Raw genomic sequence first — 20,655 nt, 5'->3', positions numbered from 1 at the left:
ATAGCTATGGGTTGAATCTGGCCCATGGGTTGCCCGTTTACTGCCTTTGCCACATGAAACCCTACGTTTCTACAAAATACTATTGAAGACACTCTCCATTATGTTAAGTATCTCTTATGCTTAAGGCTTATCTGTGAGTGAGGTAATAGTCCTCTTGATAAACTGGATAAACTAGTGTGTCTCTTATCTAATGATGATAGCTGTTTGGAAGCTCAAAATTAAAATTAGGTCTCAGTTGCAGCAACCATCCTTAGTCTAGTTTTCTGGAATCATCATTTTCTTCAATATAAAGACCCTATAGTTTTATCTTTATGGAATGATCTTATTGTGTTTTTGTTACATTAAGCCATCTGAAGTCCTTTTGTAAATGTGGAATGTACATATGCTGAATATGCGATAATCTTACGCGTTTATGTGTGTAGTGTTTCATTATTATGTTCACGAGCAAAAAGTAAGCCTCTGTTTTCATAGAAGTGGAGCAGCATGTTTCCACATCAGTCTAATTACACCTTCCCCAATTAAACACCGGGCCAACAAATATAGGTATATTGTTTTAAACCATTTTCTAAGAAAATGTTGTTCTCATATGTCCAGCAAACATTTTTAAAAATAAGAACTCGAGTTCTGCCTATAAATCAGCATCTGATACAAGGCAGGTCGTTTGAAGAGCATAGAATGTAGTTGGTGGGAAAATCCCGTGGTGAAAAACTGCTTTTAAAAATATGTTTGAAAAGTGTTTTGGTTACTGTTGCACTTCCTTGTATTTAAGTTGAGGAAGTCGAAGGCCATATGGATTTCACTTCTTGGCCTCGGGTTCAGTAAATGCTCCTTAAGGCCAAACTAAAAGAAAACTGCCAGTTGCCTATGAGATCTTTAAAATAACTAAAAAAAACCCTCACAAAACTACTCTGACAGTTGGAATTAGCATTTTCTAAGTGTATCTCTTTGTCCTGTAACTTACATGCAGAACGAAATAGCTCATTAGTAACCTCTGTCAGCGCGCTGCAGAACGCAAGTTAGCAAGTCTTCCCTGGTAAGGCATCACAGAGACGCATCCTTAGTGGAGGCCTCAGGTTTTCCCTTGGCTCCTCTGTTTGTGATCGATCTAAATTTCAGTTCCACAGAAACAGCCAGCTCTATTATTTGGACTTGAATGCCTTGAATAGTAGACATAACTTCTCATGAAATATTTTTGGATGAATTAAAATTAAAGCCATAATAAGATATCATTAATAATTTACTTTTATTTCTTTCCCTCTTTTTCTCTTTATTTTCAAATGGGGTTGGGGGGTGAGGGGAATACTAGTTCCAAGATTTTGCTCTTTTGTGACTGGGTTTTTTCAAACCCTAAGTGGAATAAAATCTTCAGGGGCATGTTAGGTATGAAGGCTCTTTTAAAACACGAGGTGAGCGGCAAAGAGCCACTGCACAGGGCTGCAAAATGAGTTTGGAAGGCAGAGATTCAAATTTGGTGGAATCAGAATAGGTTTTGTTTGTTTTTTTTTACAGTGTAGGTTAATCTTAGTATTATTAGATTCAGTATGATTACATGACAATATAATTTTCACTGTAGCTATTTCTCTCTGTAACCAAAATTACATTAAAGAAAAACCTACTTGAAAAAAACATACCAGCTGGCCTCTTATTGTAAGACAATAGGTAGATTACAAGAATCAAACTCAAGGTGTGTTTTTACATAATAAATATGATCAGTTTAAGGAGACAGCATTGGAAGTTACTGTTAAAAACAAGGCAAGTGTAAAAAGTGACAGGATTTACCAATGAATAAGATCATTTATAACCAGGAAAGTGCGACTGATCTTAAATGTTAATTGAGAGAGAGAGAGAGAAAGAAATACCGATGTGAGAGAGAGAGACATTGATCGACTGCCTCCCGTATGCCCTCACCAGGGATTGATGTGAGAGAGAGACATTGATGGACTGCCTCCTGGACTGCCTCCTGTATGCCCTCACCAGATTGAACCCGCAACCTAGGTATGTGCCCTGACCGGGAATAGAACCTGCCACCTTCTGGTGCATGGGACAGCGCTCCAACCAGCTGAGCCAGCTGGCCAGGGTTATTCACACATTTCCTGAGGATCAGGACTGTGGCAGCAGTTTAGCTGGGTTGTTGTAGTTCAGCACCTTTTATGAAATTGCAGTTAAGTTGCCAATTGGGACGGCAGTCATTTGAAGGCTTAGCTAGTCTAGAAGATCTACAACCATGCACGTGATTGTTGGCAGGCCTCAGTTTCTCTCTGGCTGTTGTCTCAGTTCCTCACACCTGGGCTTCTGCATAGGTCTGCTCACAACATGACAGTAGGCGTCCCGGAATGAGTCATCCCAGTGAATGAGACACCACACTGCCTTTTACCACCTAGTCACGGAGTTACATATAGTCACTGTGCCTTATTTTGTTCCTTAGACATTCAGTGGGAAGGGATTAGTCAAAAGGTGACTACCAGAGGATGGGGAACATCACCAGCCATCTAGCATTTAATTAAGTCAATCAGGAAAAGTCAGCAAATCAAAGACTTGGCTGGTTTGGGGCTCAGGTGAGAAGTAATTCCCTTATATTAGTATTTATAATCAGCCCTTTTGGAGCAAACCTGGAATTCCTTATAAAACAACAATAATAACAATTTATGGATTACTGAGTCCTTTTATAATCCTTATTTAATTTTCATAATACCTTGTATAGAGAGGGAGGCAGATGCCACTGTCCTCACTTCACAGATTAGGGAATCGAGGCCCAGTTGTTCCAAGTCCTCAGATGGGGCCACGTGTTTGGCATTTAACCGAAGTTGTTTTTTTCTTTTTCTTTTTCATCTCTTTCTGTTTGTTTTTCCCCCTGAAGAGTGATTTTAGTGACTCTCCTTTTTATAAAACACACTTAAATTTTTACCTTTCAGCCTTATCTGAAAGAGCTGGGGGTTTTTCATGCCTAATCAAAAAGTTTAGAAGATGGTTCTTGTATCAGTACAGATGCTTGTCACTTTTCTGCCAGCAACAAGAGTCCTTTTTGCTATTTTTGTAACTGGGTGAGGTCTGATTTCGCCAGAATTGTGCCATACTGTGGTTAGCCATGGTCTACAAGAGGAAAATATATTTACTCTTCTTTAAAATCACTGGTTTTCTAAGAAATATGCTATTTACTATAGTACATCTTTCTCAGGCAAATGCAGCGGTCACTTTGCTATAAGACAAAGTGAATATTTCCCCCATTAAAAATGCAAAAACATTAGGCCCTCAGACCTTTGGTGCCTACCTTTATTATGTGTTTGTTTATTGAAGAAATTGGTAACATTTCGTACTGTGTTTGATGTTAGGCATATCCGTGTCGATTCGATGTTGAATGAATCATTCTGTACAAGCATTTTGCCAGACTCAAGCAAACCTACCAACTTTGCCATAGAATGTCCTAAATTACTTTGACTTCAGTCAAATATAGTATTTTAATAGTTGCGTCTTTACCTTTTGATTGAATCTCAGTGCTTACTTTACTTGCATTACACATTCCCATAACCCATTTAGCCTTTTCTCTTAAAGGACCTGTTGACTTGATATGTGAAGTGAAACGTTTCTTTTTTGACTATGTATAGACGAGGCTTATAGAATGTTAGACTCTTTAAAACATATATATTTTTTTATTGATTTCAGAGAGGAAGGGAGAGCGAGAGAGAGAGAGAGAGAGAGAGAGAGAGAGAGAGAGAGAGAGAGAAACATCAATGATGAGAGAGAATCATTGATCAACTGCCTCCTGCATGCCCCTACTGGGAATCGAGCCTGCAACCCAGGCATGTGCCCTTGGCCAGAATCGAACCCAGGACCTTTCAGTCCGCAGGCCAGTGCTCTATCCACTCAGCCAAACCGGCTAGGGCAAGAATGTCAGACTCTTGTTAAGAGTGCCTGCACTTTAAGAAAGATGTATGCTTTTTATATTGTTTAAAAAACATTGGGGTAAATATAGTATTAAATTTTCTACACAGTTTATATATTCTATTCAAGCAGAGTGTATCCTGCATCATCCTGCTCTCACTCCCCTCCTTTCTTGAACGCTCAGAGTAGATTGTTGACCTCTCCATAGTTAAAATTTTTTATGTATTTTTTTCACAAAAAAATCAAATGTTTCTATTTCACTCTCTTAAGTAGTTTAAATGTACCTCTTTTTTTTTTTTTTTTAAATATATTCCATTGATTTTTTACAGAGAGGAAGGGAGAAGGATAGACAGTTAGAAACATCGATGAGAGAGAAACATCAATCAGCTGTCTCCGTCACACTCCCCAATGGGGATATGCCGGCAACCAAGGTACATGCCCTTGACCGGAACCGAACCCGGGACCTCTCAGTCCGCAGGCCGACGCTCCATCCACTGAGCCAAACCGGTCAGGGCAAATGTACCTCTTATGATCTTGTTTATATTGGTTCCTTTGTTAAGTACCACCTCCCCCCTCCCCCTTATAGAAAAGGTAGTAAATTCTAGTTCTGTTCTGTTAGAATTAGTGGTATTTCACCATTCAGTGAACTATTACCTTGATTCATTTTTAGGTTTACAATGCTCTTGAGATGCAAACTGCTAATATCTGGGTATCATCCTACTATGGAAGAATTTAAGATGATTCCTTTATAACTTTCCCGTGACAGGAAGTGGTTACAAATTCACCCATTCAAAGGAGAGCGTTCAATTTAAATCATGGCAGTCCAGGATTATGTAGTAGACAGAAAATGGGGACAGTTTTGATCAGATTAATCACAGCATAATAACACGGAGTTACTTCTTTTTTCAATACTTTTATTGGGAATATATTCACCAAAAAGAATCTAATAATTTTAATTTTTGATCATTTGACACTTGATTCTGTACTGCTCTTTAAAGGTAAAATTTAATTACAGTTTAATTGTAAAACAAATAATTGTGGATAACTTCTAAGATTGAGCCTAGCAAACTAAAGCTACCTTTGTCAAAAATAAGATGACAACTTCCAATATCCAGCTGTTAAGTAGGAGAGGCTGCCTGGGAGCTGTGTTCTAGTGGGAGGCACAAAGCCTGAAGCGACATTGCACTCCAAAGGGTGCTTTCAGCAGTTCACTTTCTATATCGATTTCTTCTGACAACAACATAGTGTTTGCAGGTGTTCTCATCTTGAGAAAAGCTTTGACTTTCTATAAAGTTTCTCTGTCCAGGGCAGGGGTCCTCAAACTACGGCCCGCGGGCCACATGCAAATACAAATATTGTATTTGTCCCGTTTTGTTTTTTTACTTCAAAATAAGATATGTGCAGTGTGCATAGGAATTTGTTCATAGTTTTTTTTTTTTAAACTATAGTCCGGCCCTCCTACGGTCTGAGGGACAGTGAACTGGCCCCCTGTTTAAAAAGTTTGAGGACCCCTGGTCCAGGGGCTTTAGGGCCCTGCGTGCTGTTGAAGGTGCTTCAGTCTGGTTGGTGGGATGTGTGAGAGGGATTCTGTCCCTAGTTGGTGATGGTGCATTTGGATGTTGAAATTACTTCTTGCCTGCTCTCAATGAACTTCCTCAGCTGAATCAGCTGCTGAATGTCAGATAAAGTCCTATCACTTAAGAAATGTTTTTGAGACTCAGTAAGGAACTCAAGTTATTTCAATTCGAAAGAGCATTACTTGAGCACCTACTATGTGTCTGCCCCAGTGTAGGGTACAATGGAGTCCCTGCATTAAGGAGCTAATCTCTGAGGAGTCTTGTCCTCTTACTTTTTCCAAATCTATAGAAACAAGCCACAAGAACACTGCTGCTTTTCACCCTTATCCCAATACCAGCTTCGCGTGTTACCGTATTCTGGTTACCTAAGCTCACTTCTTAAATGCCTATGTTGTCTTCGGCCTGGAATGGGGTTACTACTTAGAGAGCAAAAAACTGGTAACCTGAACCTGACCTCCCTCTCCCTCTGGGTGCATTAGGTTTACCTTCCAGATTACGTTTTTTGATCACTTATTCCCAGGTATTCAGCAACGCCTATGTGTGTGAGGCGTTGGTTAATTGCTGTAAAAAGTTCAAAGGTAGATAAACCACAGAATCTGCCCTCGGCCAAAAAGTTATATTTGTCTGGACTCCCATAATGCCTGGGGACAAGGTCCAGTGCACCCTCTCGGGGCAGGGAATCTGCTGCCTGGTATGGTAAAATTTGTGTGGACAGTAGGCATATGGCAGCTGGGTAGTCCCCTTGGAGATCCTTCTGTAAAGCTCCCCTAAGTCCTTCTGAATGTCCGCTCCCCCACCTAGGTTTTCACAGTTACCTCCACTGTCACGGACTGACTCCATAGCTACTGTGTGCGCAGCAGGCCCTGTATGATTGTCTGTCTGTCACTAGGAAGGAAAGAATGACTTACTCATGGTGTGTGCCCAGCGTGGTATGGGAGGTGCTTACTAACGGTTGAATTGTATTGTTCCTGATTTCATTCTGGTTGAGCTTTAGTAACTGCAGTTCTCAGGCAGTGGTGCATTCTGGCAAACTTAAGTTACCTGTTTTAATTGATGATTACGCAGAAAATCCTTTTCTTTTTTTAAAAAAATATATTTTTATTGATTTCAGAGAGGAAGGGAGAGGGAGAGGAAGAGAAACATCAACGACGAGAGAGAATCATTGATTGGCTGCCTCCTGCACGCACCACGTTGGGAATCAAGCCTGCAACCCAGGCATGTGCCCTGACCAGGAATCAAACCACGACCTCCAGGTTCATAGGTAAAGACTCAACCACCGAGCTACGCCAGTTGGGCAGAAAATCCTTTTCTTTGGCTCACACTGTTGAAAACCACTGCTGATTAGACTGGACATCCTCCTGGACAACCTTCCAGACGAAGCTGGAGCTGCGAGGGAATCCCGGGTCCCGGGTGCCTGCCCGTGGCCGGAGGGAAGCCCAGGTCCTGGGTGCTAGAGGGAAGCTGGTGCTGGAAGCTGGGGGAAGGAAGGCCTACTCTTGCACGAATTTTGTGCATTGGGCCTCTAGTATATTTATCATAAAATTAACTTAGAATAACTTAATAGTCAACTAGAAAAGTGGCAGCGATTCTCAGTGTGGCCCTTGGGCCATCAGTATGTTGTTAGAAATGCAGATTTAAAAAAATACATAATTATATTCATTTCAGAGAGGAAGGGAGAGGGAGAGAGAGAGAAACATGAATAATGAGAGAATCATTGATTGGCTGTCTCCTGCATGCCCCACACTGGGGATCGAGCCTGCAACCGGGTATGGGCCCTGACTGGGAATCGAACCATGAACTCCTGGTTCATAGGTCAGCGCTCACCCACTGAGCCATGCCGGCTGAGCAGAAATGCAGATTTCAAAGTTCTACCTCAAACCTATTGAATCAGAAATTCCCAGCTGGGACCCAACAATCTGTGTTTTCACAATACCTTTTAGGTAGATGATTCTGATATTCTTTCAAGTTTAAGAGCTACTGGTGTAGGGCAACTGTTCTGAATCCTGGATGCCCATTATAATTACTTGAGGAGCTTTAAAAAAAATACAGAGCCTGAGTGTACCCCCAGAAACTCTGAATCATTCGGTCTGGGGTGGGGCCTAGCATAGTTATTTTTTAAATGCCCTCATTGGGTACTGATATGCAGCCAGAGTTGAGAACCACTGATGTAGGGGGTAGAACAGAACTTTGGGACATACTCTACATTATTCTATGAAGCTTGCTTAAAAAAATTAATCCCAAATAATGCTTCTTTCTCCTAAAAGTTAGGAGATCAATAAAAATTTACCCTTATATTTTGCTTAATGAGGGTCCTCTTGAGTGGGCAGTTCCCACCTTTCATGGCATTGCATTAATAAAAACTTTCCCATAAAAGTAGGTGTTTTGAAGTCAGTGGTATTTCCCATAGACACAATGTCATTTTTGGGTGTTGACTTCCTGATCAAGGAGTTGGCATCAAATAAATCATAGATGGGGCCAATACTGTGCCATAAAATCAACGATAGCAGTAACTAGAAAGCTCTACAGTCATTCAAAATAATAAAATTATGCTCCAGGTCCAATAAAATCATCATAAATATAGTGCACAACCTAATTCCTTCCCAAGATGTCTCGGTGCTATAGAAAAATGCATGTGTCATAGGAAACAGTTTCCTGAATCTATTATGTAGTAAGAATTAACACTGTTTGCACTCTTAGAACTTGGAGAGGAAAGATTTGGATAGTCTTTTAAACTCTCTAAGGAAGACTTGATGGATGTCTTTTCCCCCAGTAGACTTCCCAGGAGCCTACAGGAGGATGGAAGCACTGGGACCCAGTCATTATCTGCAGGTGTTGGAGGTGGTGGTAATATGGGTGTTTCCGTTGTAAAAAAATCATCCTATCCTATATAATAAAAACCTAATATGCAAATTGTCCCCTCGGGCGATCCATTCAACCGTTACCACTACGTGCGCTGACCACCAGGGGGCAGCACAGACCATGGCTGCCGCCCCGATGGGCCCTGATGAGGGTGGGACTGTGGTGGGATGGTGAAGCAGGTGAGGGGGTGGAACCAGGCCAAGCGGGTGTGAGGTGGGGTGTGTGTGTGTGTGTGTGTAGCAATCGCCCCACAGGCGGGATGGTGGAGCAGTTGAAGGGCCAGTGCCAGGCCACACCGGCATGCCAGGCGGGGCTGTGAGGCCACCCTGAGGGATCCCACCCATGCACGAATTCGTCTAGTCCAGCCGTGGGCAAACTATGGCCCGCGGGCCAGATCCAGCCCGTTTGAAATGAATAAAACTATTGAAAAAAAAGACCGTACCCTTTTATGTAATGATGTTTACTTTGAATTTATATTAGTTCACACAAACACTCCATCCATGCTTTTGTTCCGGCCCTCCAGTCCAGTTTAAGAACCCATTGTGGCCCTCGAGTCAAAAAGTTTGCCCACCCCCGGTCTAGTCTCTTAATGAAAGGGCTGATCTAAGGTTTCTCCTCTTGTTTTCTCCAAAATCCTGCCTATCAGTAGAAATAAAGGTAAGAGAATGTGTGATCTGTACACTTCACACCTGACCGAAAAGCCATGGATTCGTTGTTAAATCATTAGAGCCTGCTTTTAAAGAGAGGAACCTCAGATGTTCTCTTGTGGGTGGCCAGGTGGCCATAGACTTGGGAGAGCAGAGGCAAATGTTTTAGTGGAAGGGTCCCACCTGGCTGTGCTCTTTCCCTCCAGTGTGCCTCCCGACAGGGCACTCTCTGGGCTTCCATCTCCTTTCCTAACATGAGCATGAACATACCTACCTCCCAGGATTCTACGGATTGAATAGGTTAATATAGATCATTGTACCCAGCATAGGAAGCTTTTCCGCAGAAGTTACTTTAAATAGTTGAACTATTGATTGGTGAAACAGACATGAGGAATTTTATCAGTATCTTGCTCTTCTGGCCCCAGTAGTAGAAAGCCTGCTTCCTGGTGGACACTAAAGCAGATGGAGTTCTGGGAAGCCTGGGGGAGATGGGCGCGTTGCTCATCCTGCAAATCCTTCCTGGGAAAGAGTGATGTCTGCAGTCTGGGTTGTTAGGAAGGGCCCAAGAATGGCTGGGCTTGAGAGTGTGTTGTTGGTGTCTTACCTGTAGCCAGGCTTGCATTATGACTCAGAATGCATTTTCAGGTAGGGATCTTGGTATGTTGCTCAGTAACTGAAGTATTGTTTGGATCAAACTATTGTAGCAAACTTTTCTTGGCAAGTATGTCCTGCTGATACCGAGCTCAGTGTGCATATAATAGTTTTATATCAACTGCTATAAAATAACCACAAGTTCACAGTGACTCCGATTATACAGGTACTACACCCGAGAATTTCTAAGGCGATTAGCAAATAAATGTACTACTAAGAGAAAAATCATTGCTGATTTTTTTCCTAGCTTAGGAATTCTTCTCATTGCCCCTGGAACTCTTGTCTCAAAAAAAAATATTCTAAGTTCTTTAACTAGAAACAGCTCTTTAAACTCTAGTATGCTTAGTAATTCAAACATAAGTAAAAGAAAATAAAAATGATTAAGAAAAATGATTCAGTAAGTTTTTCCATAGATTTATAGAACTCGCAGAATCCAGAGACTTGGAGTTATCTAGACCAGCGGTTGCCAACCTTTTGGACCTCACGGACCACCAGTTGACTACCGCTGATCTAGACCACTCTCTGCCCTGTGGAAATTCATGCTGAGAGCTCAGAAAGCTTGCCAGGTGTCACACTGGGCATTAGTGCAAAGTCATCCTCCTCACTGTCATTGCTGTGCTTTTCCCTCTACCTCTCACAGCCTCTAAAAGATTTCTCATAAAATTTGTTTTTAAGTAGAGCTAAGTACAGGAACAAAACATTCAATGATTTTCATTTTTTTTTTTAAAGAATTTACCAATCAGCATGATTCATTTTTTTGTTTACTTTGAGACACATATCAAAATAGCACTGATAACATATGATCTAGCAGTTTCAGTGCTGGGTGCTAGGCCCAAAATAATTGAAAGTAGGGACTCGAACAGGTATTTGTACACTTATGTTTATAGCAATAGTATTCACAGTAGTCAAAAGGTGGAAGCAACTCAGGTGTCTGTGGGAATGGATAAACAAAATGTGGTATATTCATACAATGGAATAGTATTCAGCCTTGAAAAGGAAGGAAATTCTGAAACGTGCTGCAATATGGATGAACCTTGAAGAGTGTGCTAAGTGAAATAAGCCAAATACTGTATGATTCCAATTTGAGGCGCCTACGTTAGTCAAATTCGTAGAGGCACACCGTAAAATGGTAGTTGCCAGGAACTGGGGAATTAGTATTTAACAGGTACAGAGTTTCAGTTTGGGAAGATGAAAAGTTCTAGAGATGGATGGTGGTAATGAATGCTCAACAGTGTAACTGTACTTAATACTGCTGAGCTATACACTTAAAAATGGTAAATTTTATGTTATGTATATTTTATAAAGAAGTTAGGAGGGGAAAAAAGAGGTGACCGCCAAATAAAGCCAAACTTACAAAACACACAACAGCCTGGCTGGCATGGTTCAGTGGTTGAGCATAGACCTATGAACCAGGAGGTCATGGTTCAATTCCCAGTCAGGGCACATGCCTAGGTTGCGAGCTTGATCCCCACTGTGAGGCGTGCAGGAGGCAGCCGATCAATGATGCTCTCTCATCATTGATGTTTCTCTCTCCCTCCCTCTTCCTTCCTTCCTCTCTGAAATCAATAAAAAAAAAAATTAAAAAAACCCACACACACACAACAAAACACTAATAGGAAGAGAACGTTGGCTGTTCACTAATGTGAATGAGACGGTGAAGTCAGGGTTCTAATTCTGGTCCTGACAGCTAGCTCTGTGACCCACACATTTGGCCATTAGTTTTCGCATCAGTAAAGAGGATGTTAGCTGATTCATCGCCACTCTTCTGCCTGCTCTAGAATTCTGAGTCTACAAGTCCTTAGCAAAGAAATACTTGTTTAGGAACAACTGCCTGTGTAAGACGAGCTAGGCATGCCTGCAATTTGAGGGCAGACCAGTTCTCCAAAACCTGTTCTGACCAACCCTTGTCTGGGGCATGTTTGAAAATAAAGGGTATCTCTGAGCTCGCCGAGTAGACAACATGAGCAAAGCTCACCTTTCTGAGTTAAAAAAATTTAGGGACAAGAAGTTATCATTGAAATTAAATGGTGGCAGACACATCCAAGGAATATTGCGGGGATTTGATCCCTTTATGAATCTTGTGGTAGATGAATGCGTGGAGATGGCAATTAGTGGACAACAGAATAGTATCAGAATGATGGCAACACGAGGAAACTACCATCACGTTTGAAGCCTTGGAGCAAGTGTCAAGAATGGCTGTGTCCGCCAGCGACATCAGCTGCTTCCACACGCCCCCCCTCCGCAGCTCCTGTTTTACTACAATATAAAAATTGGGTTGTACACATTTTCACATTGAACTTTTGTTAAATAACCTTTTGTACCGAGAAAAAAAGAAAAGAAGTAAGCATTTTAATCTGTCCATCTTGGCTCGCTGCTCTCCATGCTGGACCAGAGCTCCTCAGAGCTGTCAGATTCCAGAGCTGTATTTTAGGGTCCTGAATTTGTTTTGACATCAGGCCCAGAGACGGGTTATTTCTTATTAAAAAAATTTTTTTAAAATTAAATGTTTATATTGATTTTAGAGAGAAAGGGAGAGGGATGGAGAGATAGAAACATCCGTGGGAGAGAGAAACATTGATCAGCTGCTTCCTGCATGCCCTCTACTGGGGATCCCGAAACTGGGGCATGTGCCCTGACCAGGAATCAAACCCGTCACCTTTCGATTCATGGGTCTACCCTCAATCACTGAGCCACACCAGCCCTGGCAGGGGCTATTTCTTATAGTGCCTTTGACCAAACAGTTGTAGCATCAGAAATCAGTTTCTTTATCACTGTTGCAAGGATAAGACTGTTCCTTCCAAGTTGTTTTTGTTTTCAGTAATCCATGGAAAAGGTTCTGTCTTACCTGAGCAATATGTGAAAGTTGTTCCTTTTTTGGCTTTGGAGCAGATAGCTATTCCTTCCCCTTAGGTTTCACTAGTAGGCCCGTGTGTAAGAGTTTTGCTTTTTACTAAGCACACAGACTGATTGACAGGCTGAGCTTACCTTTAACACACTCTGAGTGCCGTGTGTGGGCAGTGTGTGATACATTGGATGAGAGGAGGTATAGACAGCCTGGCGTGAAAAACAGAGGCTGTTGACTGGGCTGGTTGCTTTATATGGATTATTGCCCATCTCCCAATAGCCCTGTGAGGCAAGTGGTGGCAACTTCATTCCTCAGAAGAGGAGACTGAAGTTCAGGGAGATTTCCACTTTCCTAAGGCCACCAGTGAGAAAGGCAACAAACCTTTCATCTGCCTTGACTACAAAGCCGTTTGTCTTTCTGCTATACCACACTTCTTAATGTAAGGAGACTTGTAGCCATGCTATTTGATAATTTAGAACTGAAAGATTATCTCTGATTCAAGAAGCGATTCTTATCCAACCTGATTTGTAATCCAGCACCCCCCCCCCCATGCTGAGATCTGAACAGTTTTGTGACTATTGAGCCATGTTTATGATATCCATGACTTAAGAGTCAAACCTCTTTGCACTTGTGTGTTGGACAGTAGGATATTCTAGCTGGGATAGAGGAGGAAGAGCTGTGGCCTACTTAGAAGAGGGTCTTAGGGGCTTCAGGAGCTATCAATTGCAGTGCAAGGCCACTAGTTCTTCATAGGTCTGCTTATGGTACCTTTCAGGAATGCTTATGGTGTGACCAGATACTCTCCTTGTTGTGTTTGTCTCTGTGGATTTCTAAGTGCTAGTCACTCTTAATCTATTTTTAGCTTCTACTCTAATTTATTATGGGATAGGACTTGGAGTTTATCATCCACTCTCATTCCACTCATTAGTCATTCAGTTAGACTTTAACAAGTCCAGATAAGAAATAGAAAGAATAATACTTGGTATTACTAATTGAGGGTGTGTCCTCTTTGTGTGGCTATATCTCCCCATTTCCTGAGGTTAATGTGGTATCTGACACATAATTGGTGTTCCGTGTGTGACTGGATGGAGAGATGAAAGAGCTTGCAGTTTTTAGAGAACTTTCATTGATATCTTTGATAAAAGAATACATATGCAATCAATCTCTCTCTCTCTCTCTCTCTCTCTCTCTCTCTCTCTCTCTCTCTCTCTCTCACTTTTGGTATTGGGGAGAATTCAAAATTGAGTATTCAGATGCTCAATTCCAAAATTGTTAGACTTTTATTCTTTATACCTGCTGTGTTTGGAGGGGTTATAATTTGATGTTATCTGAAACCAAATAAAGTAGTGATCTGCTTTTAACAGATTTGGCTATAGTTTGATGAGTGATTTGTTTATGTTCATATATTCAAGCAGATGGCAGTAATAGCAATATCTTCAGTAAGGTGGAATTCAGTATGAGAAGGTGCATCAGAGCTTAATGAGGTTCAAAATGAAAGATGCAGCCACACTCCCATCTTCAAGTACTCAAATGATCCATACATGCAGGAATATCACACCGTTCCCTTCTTCCCTTCTCATAGTTTCCCATTCTAGGGGAGCCCCCATTGAAAAAGTTGCTCTTTATTCTGTCTCTTTCCCTCCACCTCTGCCTGAGAGAGAGAGAGAAGGGGAATTAGGGACGTGGAAGCTTGTTTCTGGAACTATAGTATCCTTGTTAGGATTCCTGTAGAAACGTTGTTATGGAGTAATAGGTTATATCTATAATAATGAAAGTGTAATGTGCTAATTAGACCGGACAGCTGAATGACCTGGACGAGGCTGGGGCTGCGAAGGCCGAGCCCCTTGCACAAATTTTGTGCATTGGGCCTCTGGTGATACTCTAAGCATTTAATGCCTGGTTAGGATACTTAAGTGCACTTAAAAATCAGTTTTCCATGGCCTCCTCCTCTCCCTTTTTCCTACTTTTAAAATCCTAATAAAGATGAATGTCCTGGTGAATGGATAGGTCCTGTGAGAGTTGGGCCTCCAGGTGACAGCAGCTCACTCAGATGCACACCTTAGGGGAAGGGGCTCTGTCGTCTTTATCTGTGTGACAGCAGCTACTAGTCCAGTGCCTGCCACAGAGGACATGTTTCCCCCAACTCCCAATACTTGCTGAATTCATTTGAATTTAAGAAAAAGAAATAGGAACTTTTACATTCTCTATTTTCATCCTTGTCAGTTTCCCAAAAACTTTCTTATATCAAACTCCTCATCAGCACTGGCAGTAGGACATGCAGTTGGATTTATTTACTGATCTCTTTACTTACATATACAAAACATTTATTGGTCACCTATGATGTGCCAGCACTAAAAGCATAGCAGTGGGCCAGCGCAGTTCCATTGCCTGCTCTCCTGGAGCGTATAGGCTGGTAGGACCCTCGTCAGAAGGAGAGCACTTACCAAGTCGGGGGTGGAACTGTTCTCTAGAAACTTCTGCTCTTTTAGCAATGTGTAGAATGACTTTCAGTATGAGAAGGTGCATTAACTACTGTCTCCTGGAAAAATCTCTTCTCTTGCCTTAACTATTAATGATGAAAAAGTGAATTACAATTATTCAGAATTGTCCTTAAAAATAAAATAATGAAAAACATTATGTGGGCACTTTGCTTTTACATAGTCTTGGATTAGAGAGTAATTCTTATTTACCTTCTTTTTAAATAAAGTCTGAAATAATTTTAGATATTTAAAAAATAACCTTTTTAGATATTTTATTGCAAATTATTAATTTTATGAGTTTTCTATTAAGGCAAACTATCCGTTTTCCTTGTGCCTGGTGACTAATTTCGTTGCATATTATTTCTTTTCATAGCTCCCCAATGTTAGGTAAAATAGAGGAGATTTAATGGTGAATAGCTTCAGCTAGTTTCATATGGAAAAAAATAATTAAAATCATAGGAAGAGGGTCTGGAACGAAACCAACAGTATTTCTAAGGTATGCCTGTCTAGACAACTAGGAACATCAAGAAGAGAAGACTCAGGGCTTCCATCTCTCCACCATTCCACAGAGCGAGATTTTTGCACAGCAAGGAAACAACAAAATGAAAAGACAACCCATTGAATGGGAGAACATATTCACCATACATCTGATAAGCGGTTAATATCCAAAATTTAAAAAGTACTTATAAAACTCAACACCAAAAAAACAAACAATCCAATTAAATAATGGGCAAAGGACCCGAGTAGACACGTCTCCAAGGAGGTCATACAGATGGCCAGTGGACATATGAAAAGATGCTCAACATCACTGGTCATCAGGAAAGTGCAATTGAAACCACAGTGAGATAACACCTCACACCTGTCAGAATGGCTGTCATCAAGTGCCGGGGTCCAGCCCCAGCAGGTCCAGGGGTCCCCAAAGGTGTGGACGGAGTCGGCGAAGAAGGAATGACACGGAGACAGCGTTCAGTTGATCAGCAGCCTAGCCAGGATCTCCAGCCAAGTTCTGGTCTTGATCTCCAGAGAGGCTCTGCTTCAGATCTCTAGCCAGGTTCAGTCACCAGGTTCTAGTCAGGCTCCTTGCCAAGCTCTGCAGTCAGGTTCAGTCCAGGATCCCTTGCCATGTTCTCTCCAGCGAAGCTCCTCCATCTTCAGGTTCCGCGTAGGTTCTGTCTTCTGAATTCTTTCTCCTGAGTTCTGTGTTCTGAGTTCTGTCTCTGTTTCTAGATTCTGAGTTCTGTCTCTTGCTGTCTTGTTACATCTGTATTTATACCAGTTCATTTTAATCCTGTCAATCTCTATTACAAAGGTTAGGGCGTTTCTTATCTCCATTCCAGGGAGTAAAGATTATGTAGCTTAAGCATGATTGTTTGTAGTTAAATTGATTAACTACCCACCTGGCACTTAGTTAAAAGGTTTTATTCCCTCCCTAACTTCAGGGGAAAATCCCTACCTGGGGAAACAACCTTTCTCGGAGAGGTGACCTTGGTTAAAACACAGCACCAAGAAGGTGAGCAAACATATTAAGATCCGTATGCCATATATGCCAGGTCCCTTGAAACAGCAAGGATGGACCGGCTCCCGGCAATCAAGAAATCCACAAATGGCAAGTGCTGATGAAGATGAGGAAAAGGGAACCCTCATGCACTGTGAAGATTAGTGTAGCCACTGTGGAAAGCAGTGTAGAGTTACATCAAAATATTAAAATCAGGAACTGCCTTATAACCCAGTGATACCACTTTTGGGAATATATCCAGAACAGTAATTCAAAAGAATGTATGCACCCCTATGTTTATTGCAGCGTTATTACAACGACCAAGATTTGGAAGCAGCCCAAGTGCCCATCAGTAGATGAGTGGATACAAAGGCTGTGGTACATTTACACAATGGAATACGACTCAGCTGTGAAAAAGAAGGAAATCTTACCTTTTGCTACAGCATGGATGGACCGGCAGAGTATCATGCTAAGTGAAATAAGCCAGTCAGAGAAAGACAAATACCATACGACTTCACTTATATGTGGAATCTAATGGACAAAAGAAAAATAGCAAACAAGATAGAAATAGACTCTCATAGATACAGATAACACACTTGACAGCTGTCAGAGGGGAGTTGGATGGGGGCAGAGTGAAAAAGGCGAAGAGATTAAGCAAAAAAACACACCAGCAAAACCTCATAGACATAGACAAACTTATGGTGGTTGCCATTGGGAAAGGAAGATGGGGGAAGGAAAAAGAGGGTGAGTAAATAGTGATGGAAGGAGACTTGCCTTGGGGTAGTGAACATACAATACAATATACAGATGATGTATTATAGAATGATGATACACCTGGAACCTTTGTAATTTTATTAACCAATGTCACCTCAATAAATCCAATAACAAATAAAAAAAATCATAGGAAGGAAAGGTAAGAAAATGATGACACAAAATAAGTAACAAAGGGCTGGTGGCTGGGTTGGAAGAAAGTGAAATTTTTTTCTGGATAATTCTCTTTGTGATGCAAGATTTATTTCACTAGATTAGTATGATTTACATGAGCTGTTTAAAGGGATTACATTCTTAACAGTTCCCTTAAAGCTCTTTATTATGTATAGCCTGAAGTCCTGTCACTTTTTCACACTTGTTTCTGGATGCTCTATAAAATATCAAGGGGCTTTCAAGATAAAAATAATCCTACTTGGGGGTTTCTGGGGAGCTCACTTCTGTCTAAAAATCAAAATGCTTAAACAGTACATTGTATCAAACCTGCCTTTTTAAGCGATTGGAACACACCTGGTAGCAAAGAGGTTTAACCTAGTTTCTCAGATGAGAACTCAGGTAGAGGAAGGAGGAGCCAGTCCAGGATGAGTTGAGGAGCTGGTTACCTTTAGCCTACTTTCTCTGGAATGACGCATTTCATCCTTCCAGGTCAGTCAACAGCCTCAGCCCTGCATTAAGATTTTTGGTCACAAGTAACAGAAACTCACTCCATCCAGCTTAAGCAATTTTTTTTTTTTCATTTAACCAAGCTGCAGGGTGGGTGGGCTGGATGGAGTGGGCTTTAAGGAGGATCAGGAAAACCAGGGGCTTGAACACAGCTGTGTATCTGTTTGGCTCCTCCACTCTTTTTCGCCAACTTTTGTCTTTATCTTTGAGTGATAGCTTCATTTTTCTCTTACTAAACATGGACTTTCTCTGTAATACCATCCATGGTCAGTGCCAGTCTATAGCCATCTTTACCGCCTGTGGCCTGGAACAAAATAGGATCCTTTCCTCCTAGTTTCAGTCTGAAAATCCCAGAGAAGACTTCTGATTGGCCTGGCCTAGGTCATGTGGCTGTGACAGTGGATACAGACAAGGGGATGAGGTACCCCAGGCCCAGCGTGTGTCATAAGCCCAGGGAGGTCACAGACCGTTGCCTTTGAGGTGCTATAAACAGGCAGCCCAGCAGTTTTTTGCTTTCTTTAGTCCATGGGGACTCCGTTTCAACAACTAGTTAAGATTCTTTTCCGAATTCATTAAAAATCTTTCAAGGTCTTTTTTTTGTTGTTTTTGCCAAGTTATGGACTTTATACCCCACTACACTTCAGTTTCCTCTTTCATTTTGCTCTGTGTTTTCGCAAGAACACACACTAGCGTCCTGTGCTGCAGTATGATCTAGAGAATTATGGTTGACTGACTGAAGGAATACCATGGACATAACTATGAAATCATAAAACTTGAGCGATGAAAGAGGTCCTGGATTCTATCTGCCTTCAATAGTTTCACTGATATTATGAGGTTTCCTAAACACAAAGGGCCAAGAAATAAAGGAGGGCGAGTAGTTCTTTATATTCCCAAATATTGGGCCTTGTTCTGGGAACTGGGTAGTGGAGTGAAGCAGACAGATAAGAAAGGTCATCAGACCTTACATTTATTTAAAGGAAAATCTTAACTAGAATCCAAATTTCTTTGATTTTTGGCTGAAATCATGTCAGTTTAGAGGTTATCTTTTAAGAAGGGGCTGACCCCTGAAGGGATCTGAAGCTCTGTTTGTCAGTATCTGTGAGTGATTGTTTAAGATGCAAAGCAAAGTATTAGTAAGTGATGCTTGTTTAGCAGATAAAAATCTTTGGCAAGATGGCATCTGTTGAAAAAAATAAATAAAAGGAGTTCTTGGTGGTGAGAGAATGAGGAAGAGCTCAATCTTTTAGAACCAAAGACTAGCATTCAAATCTCAGCACTCCAGTTGCTAGCTTTATAGCATGGGCAAGTGGTGAAAGCTCTTATAGACTCCCATTCCTCAGCTATAAAATGTCTTTATCTACTTTATGTGGTTTTTTTGGTATTATATGAAAGTTAAGCAGTTAATTAAAAAATATATATTTGTATTGATTTCAGAGTGGAAGGGAGAGGGAGAGAGAGAAACATCAATGATGAGAGAGAACCATTGATCAGCTGCCTCCTGCATGCCCTCAACTAGTGATTGAGCCCTCAACCTGGGCAATGTGCCTTTGACCGGAATCAAACCTGGGAACCTTCAGTCTGCAGGCCAACACTCTATCCCAGCCGTGGGCAAACTACGGCCCGGCCCGTTTGAAATTAATAAAACTAAAAAAAAAGAGACCGTACCCTTTTATGTAATGATGTTTACTTTGAATTTATATTAGTTCACACAAACACTCCATCCATGCTTTTGTTCCGGCCCTCCGGTCCAATTTAAGAACCCATTGTGGCCCTCGAGTCAAAAAGTTTCCCCACCCCTGCTCCATCCACTGAGCCAAACGGGCTAGGGCAAGCAGTTAATTTTTAATAACAAATACATGTAATATAAAATTTACCATCTTAACATTTTTAAGTGTACAGTTCAGTGATGTTAAGTACATTCATATTATTGTGCTCACCCATCTCCAGAACTCTTTTCATCTTGCAAAACTAAAACTCTATACCCATTAAACAATAACTCCCCATTCCCCTCTGCACCCAGCCCCTGGCAGTCACCATTTGACAGTTACTTTTTTTGTAAATGGTAAGATCTCAAAAAATGTTAGCTGTTATCCCTATAAATCAGGAGTCAGCAAACTCTAGCCCACAGGCCAGCTTTGGCCAGTAGCCTGTTTTGATGTAGGGTGTCTTTGAAGTAAGAGAGTTTTTTATATTTCTAAAGGGCTATAAAAACAAAATAAAATAAGGAAGAAGAATATGCCATAGAGACAGTAGGTAGCCCACAAAACCGAAAATATTTACTATGGGGTCCTTTAAGAATTTGATTTTAAAATGTTGTGTGTGTGTGTGTGTGTGTGTGTGTGTGTGTGTGTACATACCTTTCCAGATATCTTATGGGACTTATATGAACATCTACCCTAGACCATGAAATTCTCCATGGGGCCATGTTGCCCCTAAAGGATTGAAATTTGGGGGGCGGTGAGATATCTTAGAAATTATAATGATTTGGAGCCTTTCAAAGAGCCACAATATGTAAAAAGAGATATAGTACATCTCTAGGCCCGTGGTTGGCAAACTGAGGCTCTTGAGCCATATGCGGCTCTTTGGCCCCTTGAGTGTGGCTCTTCTACAAAATACCACGTGCAGGTGTGCGTACAGTGCGATTGAAACCTCGTGGCCCATGCGCAGAAGTCGGTTTTTGGCCTGGGCGAGTCTATTTTGAAGTACTGTTAATATTTGGCTCTGTTGACTAATGAGTTTGCTGACCGCTGCTCTAGGCTATTGGTTGGGCACAAACAGATGTTAGCCACTT

At 41.4% G+C, this 20,655-nt stretch overlaps 1 protein-coding gene and 1 pseudogene across 5 annotated transcripts in view; both read left to right on the top strand.

The window, feature by feature from the left end:
- Positions 1-20,655, top strand: part of IGF2BP2 (insulin like growth factor 2 mRNA binding protein 2) — a 160,607-nt gene that overhangs the window by 13,602 nt on the left and 126,350 nt on the right. The window contains exon 3 of one of the 5 annotated variants that reach the window (XM_059687281.1): positions 6,568-6,717. The exons of the other annotated variants lie outside the window; for them this stretch is intronic. Coding sequence (XP_059543264.1) covers positions 6,674-6,717 — 44 coding nt within the window. The 5' untranslated portion in view covers positions 6,568-6,673. The remainder of the gene's footprint in view (positions 1-6,567; positions 6,718-20,655) is intronic. 5 annotated transcript variants of the gene reach the window in all.
- On the top strand, positions 11,204-13,552 carry LOC132229243 (small nuclear ribonucleoprotein G-like; annotated as a pseudogene).

Source organism: Myotis daubentonii, chromosome 3, assembly GCF_963259705.1.
Source record: "Myotis daubentonii chromosome 3, mMyoDau2.1, whole genome shotgun sequence".
In the NCBI taxonomy this organism is placed as follows: domain Eukaryota; kingdom Metazoa; phylum Chordata; class Mammalia; order Chiroptera; family Vespertilionidae; genus Myotis; species Myotis daubentonii.
The sequence above is the reverse complement of the archived record's forward strand: the minus strand, read 5'-3'. Positions and strand labels throughout refer to the sequence as shown.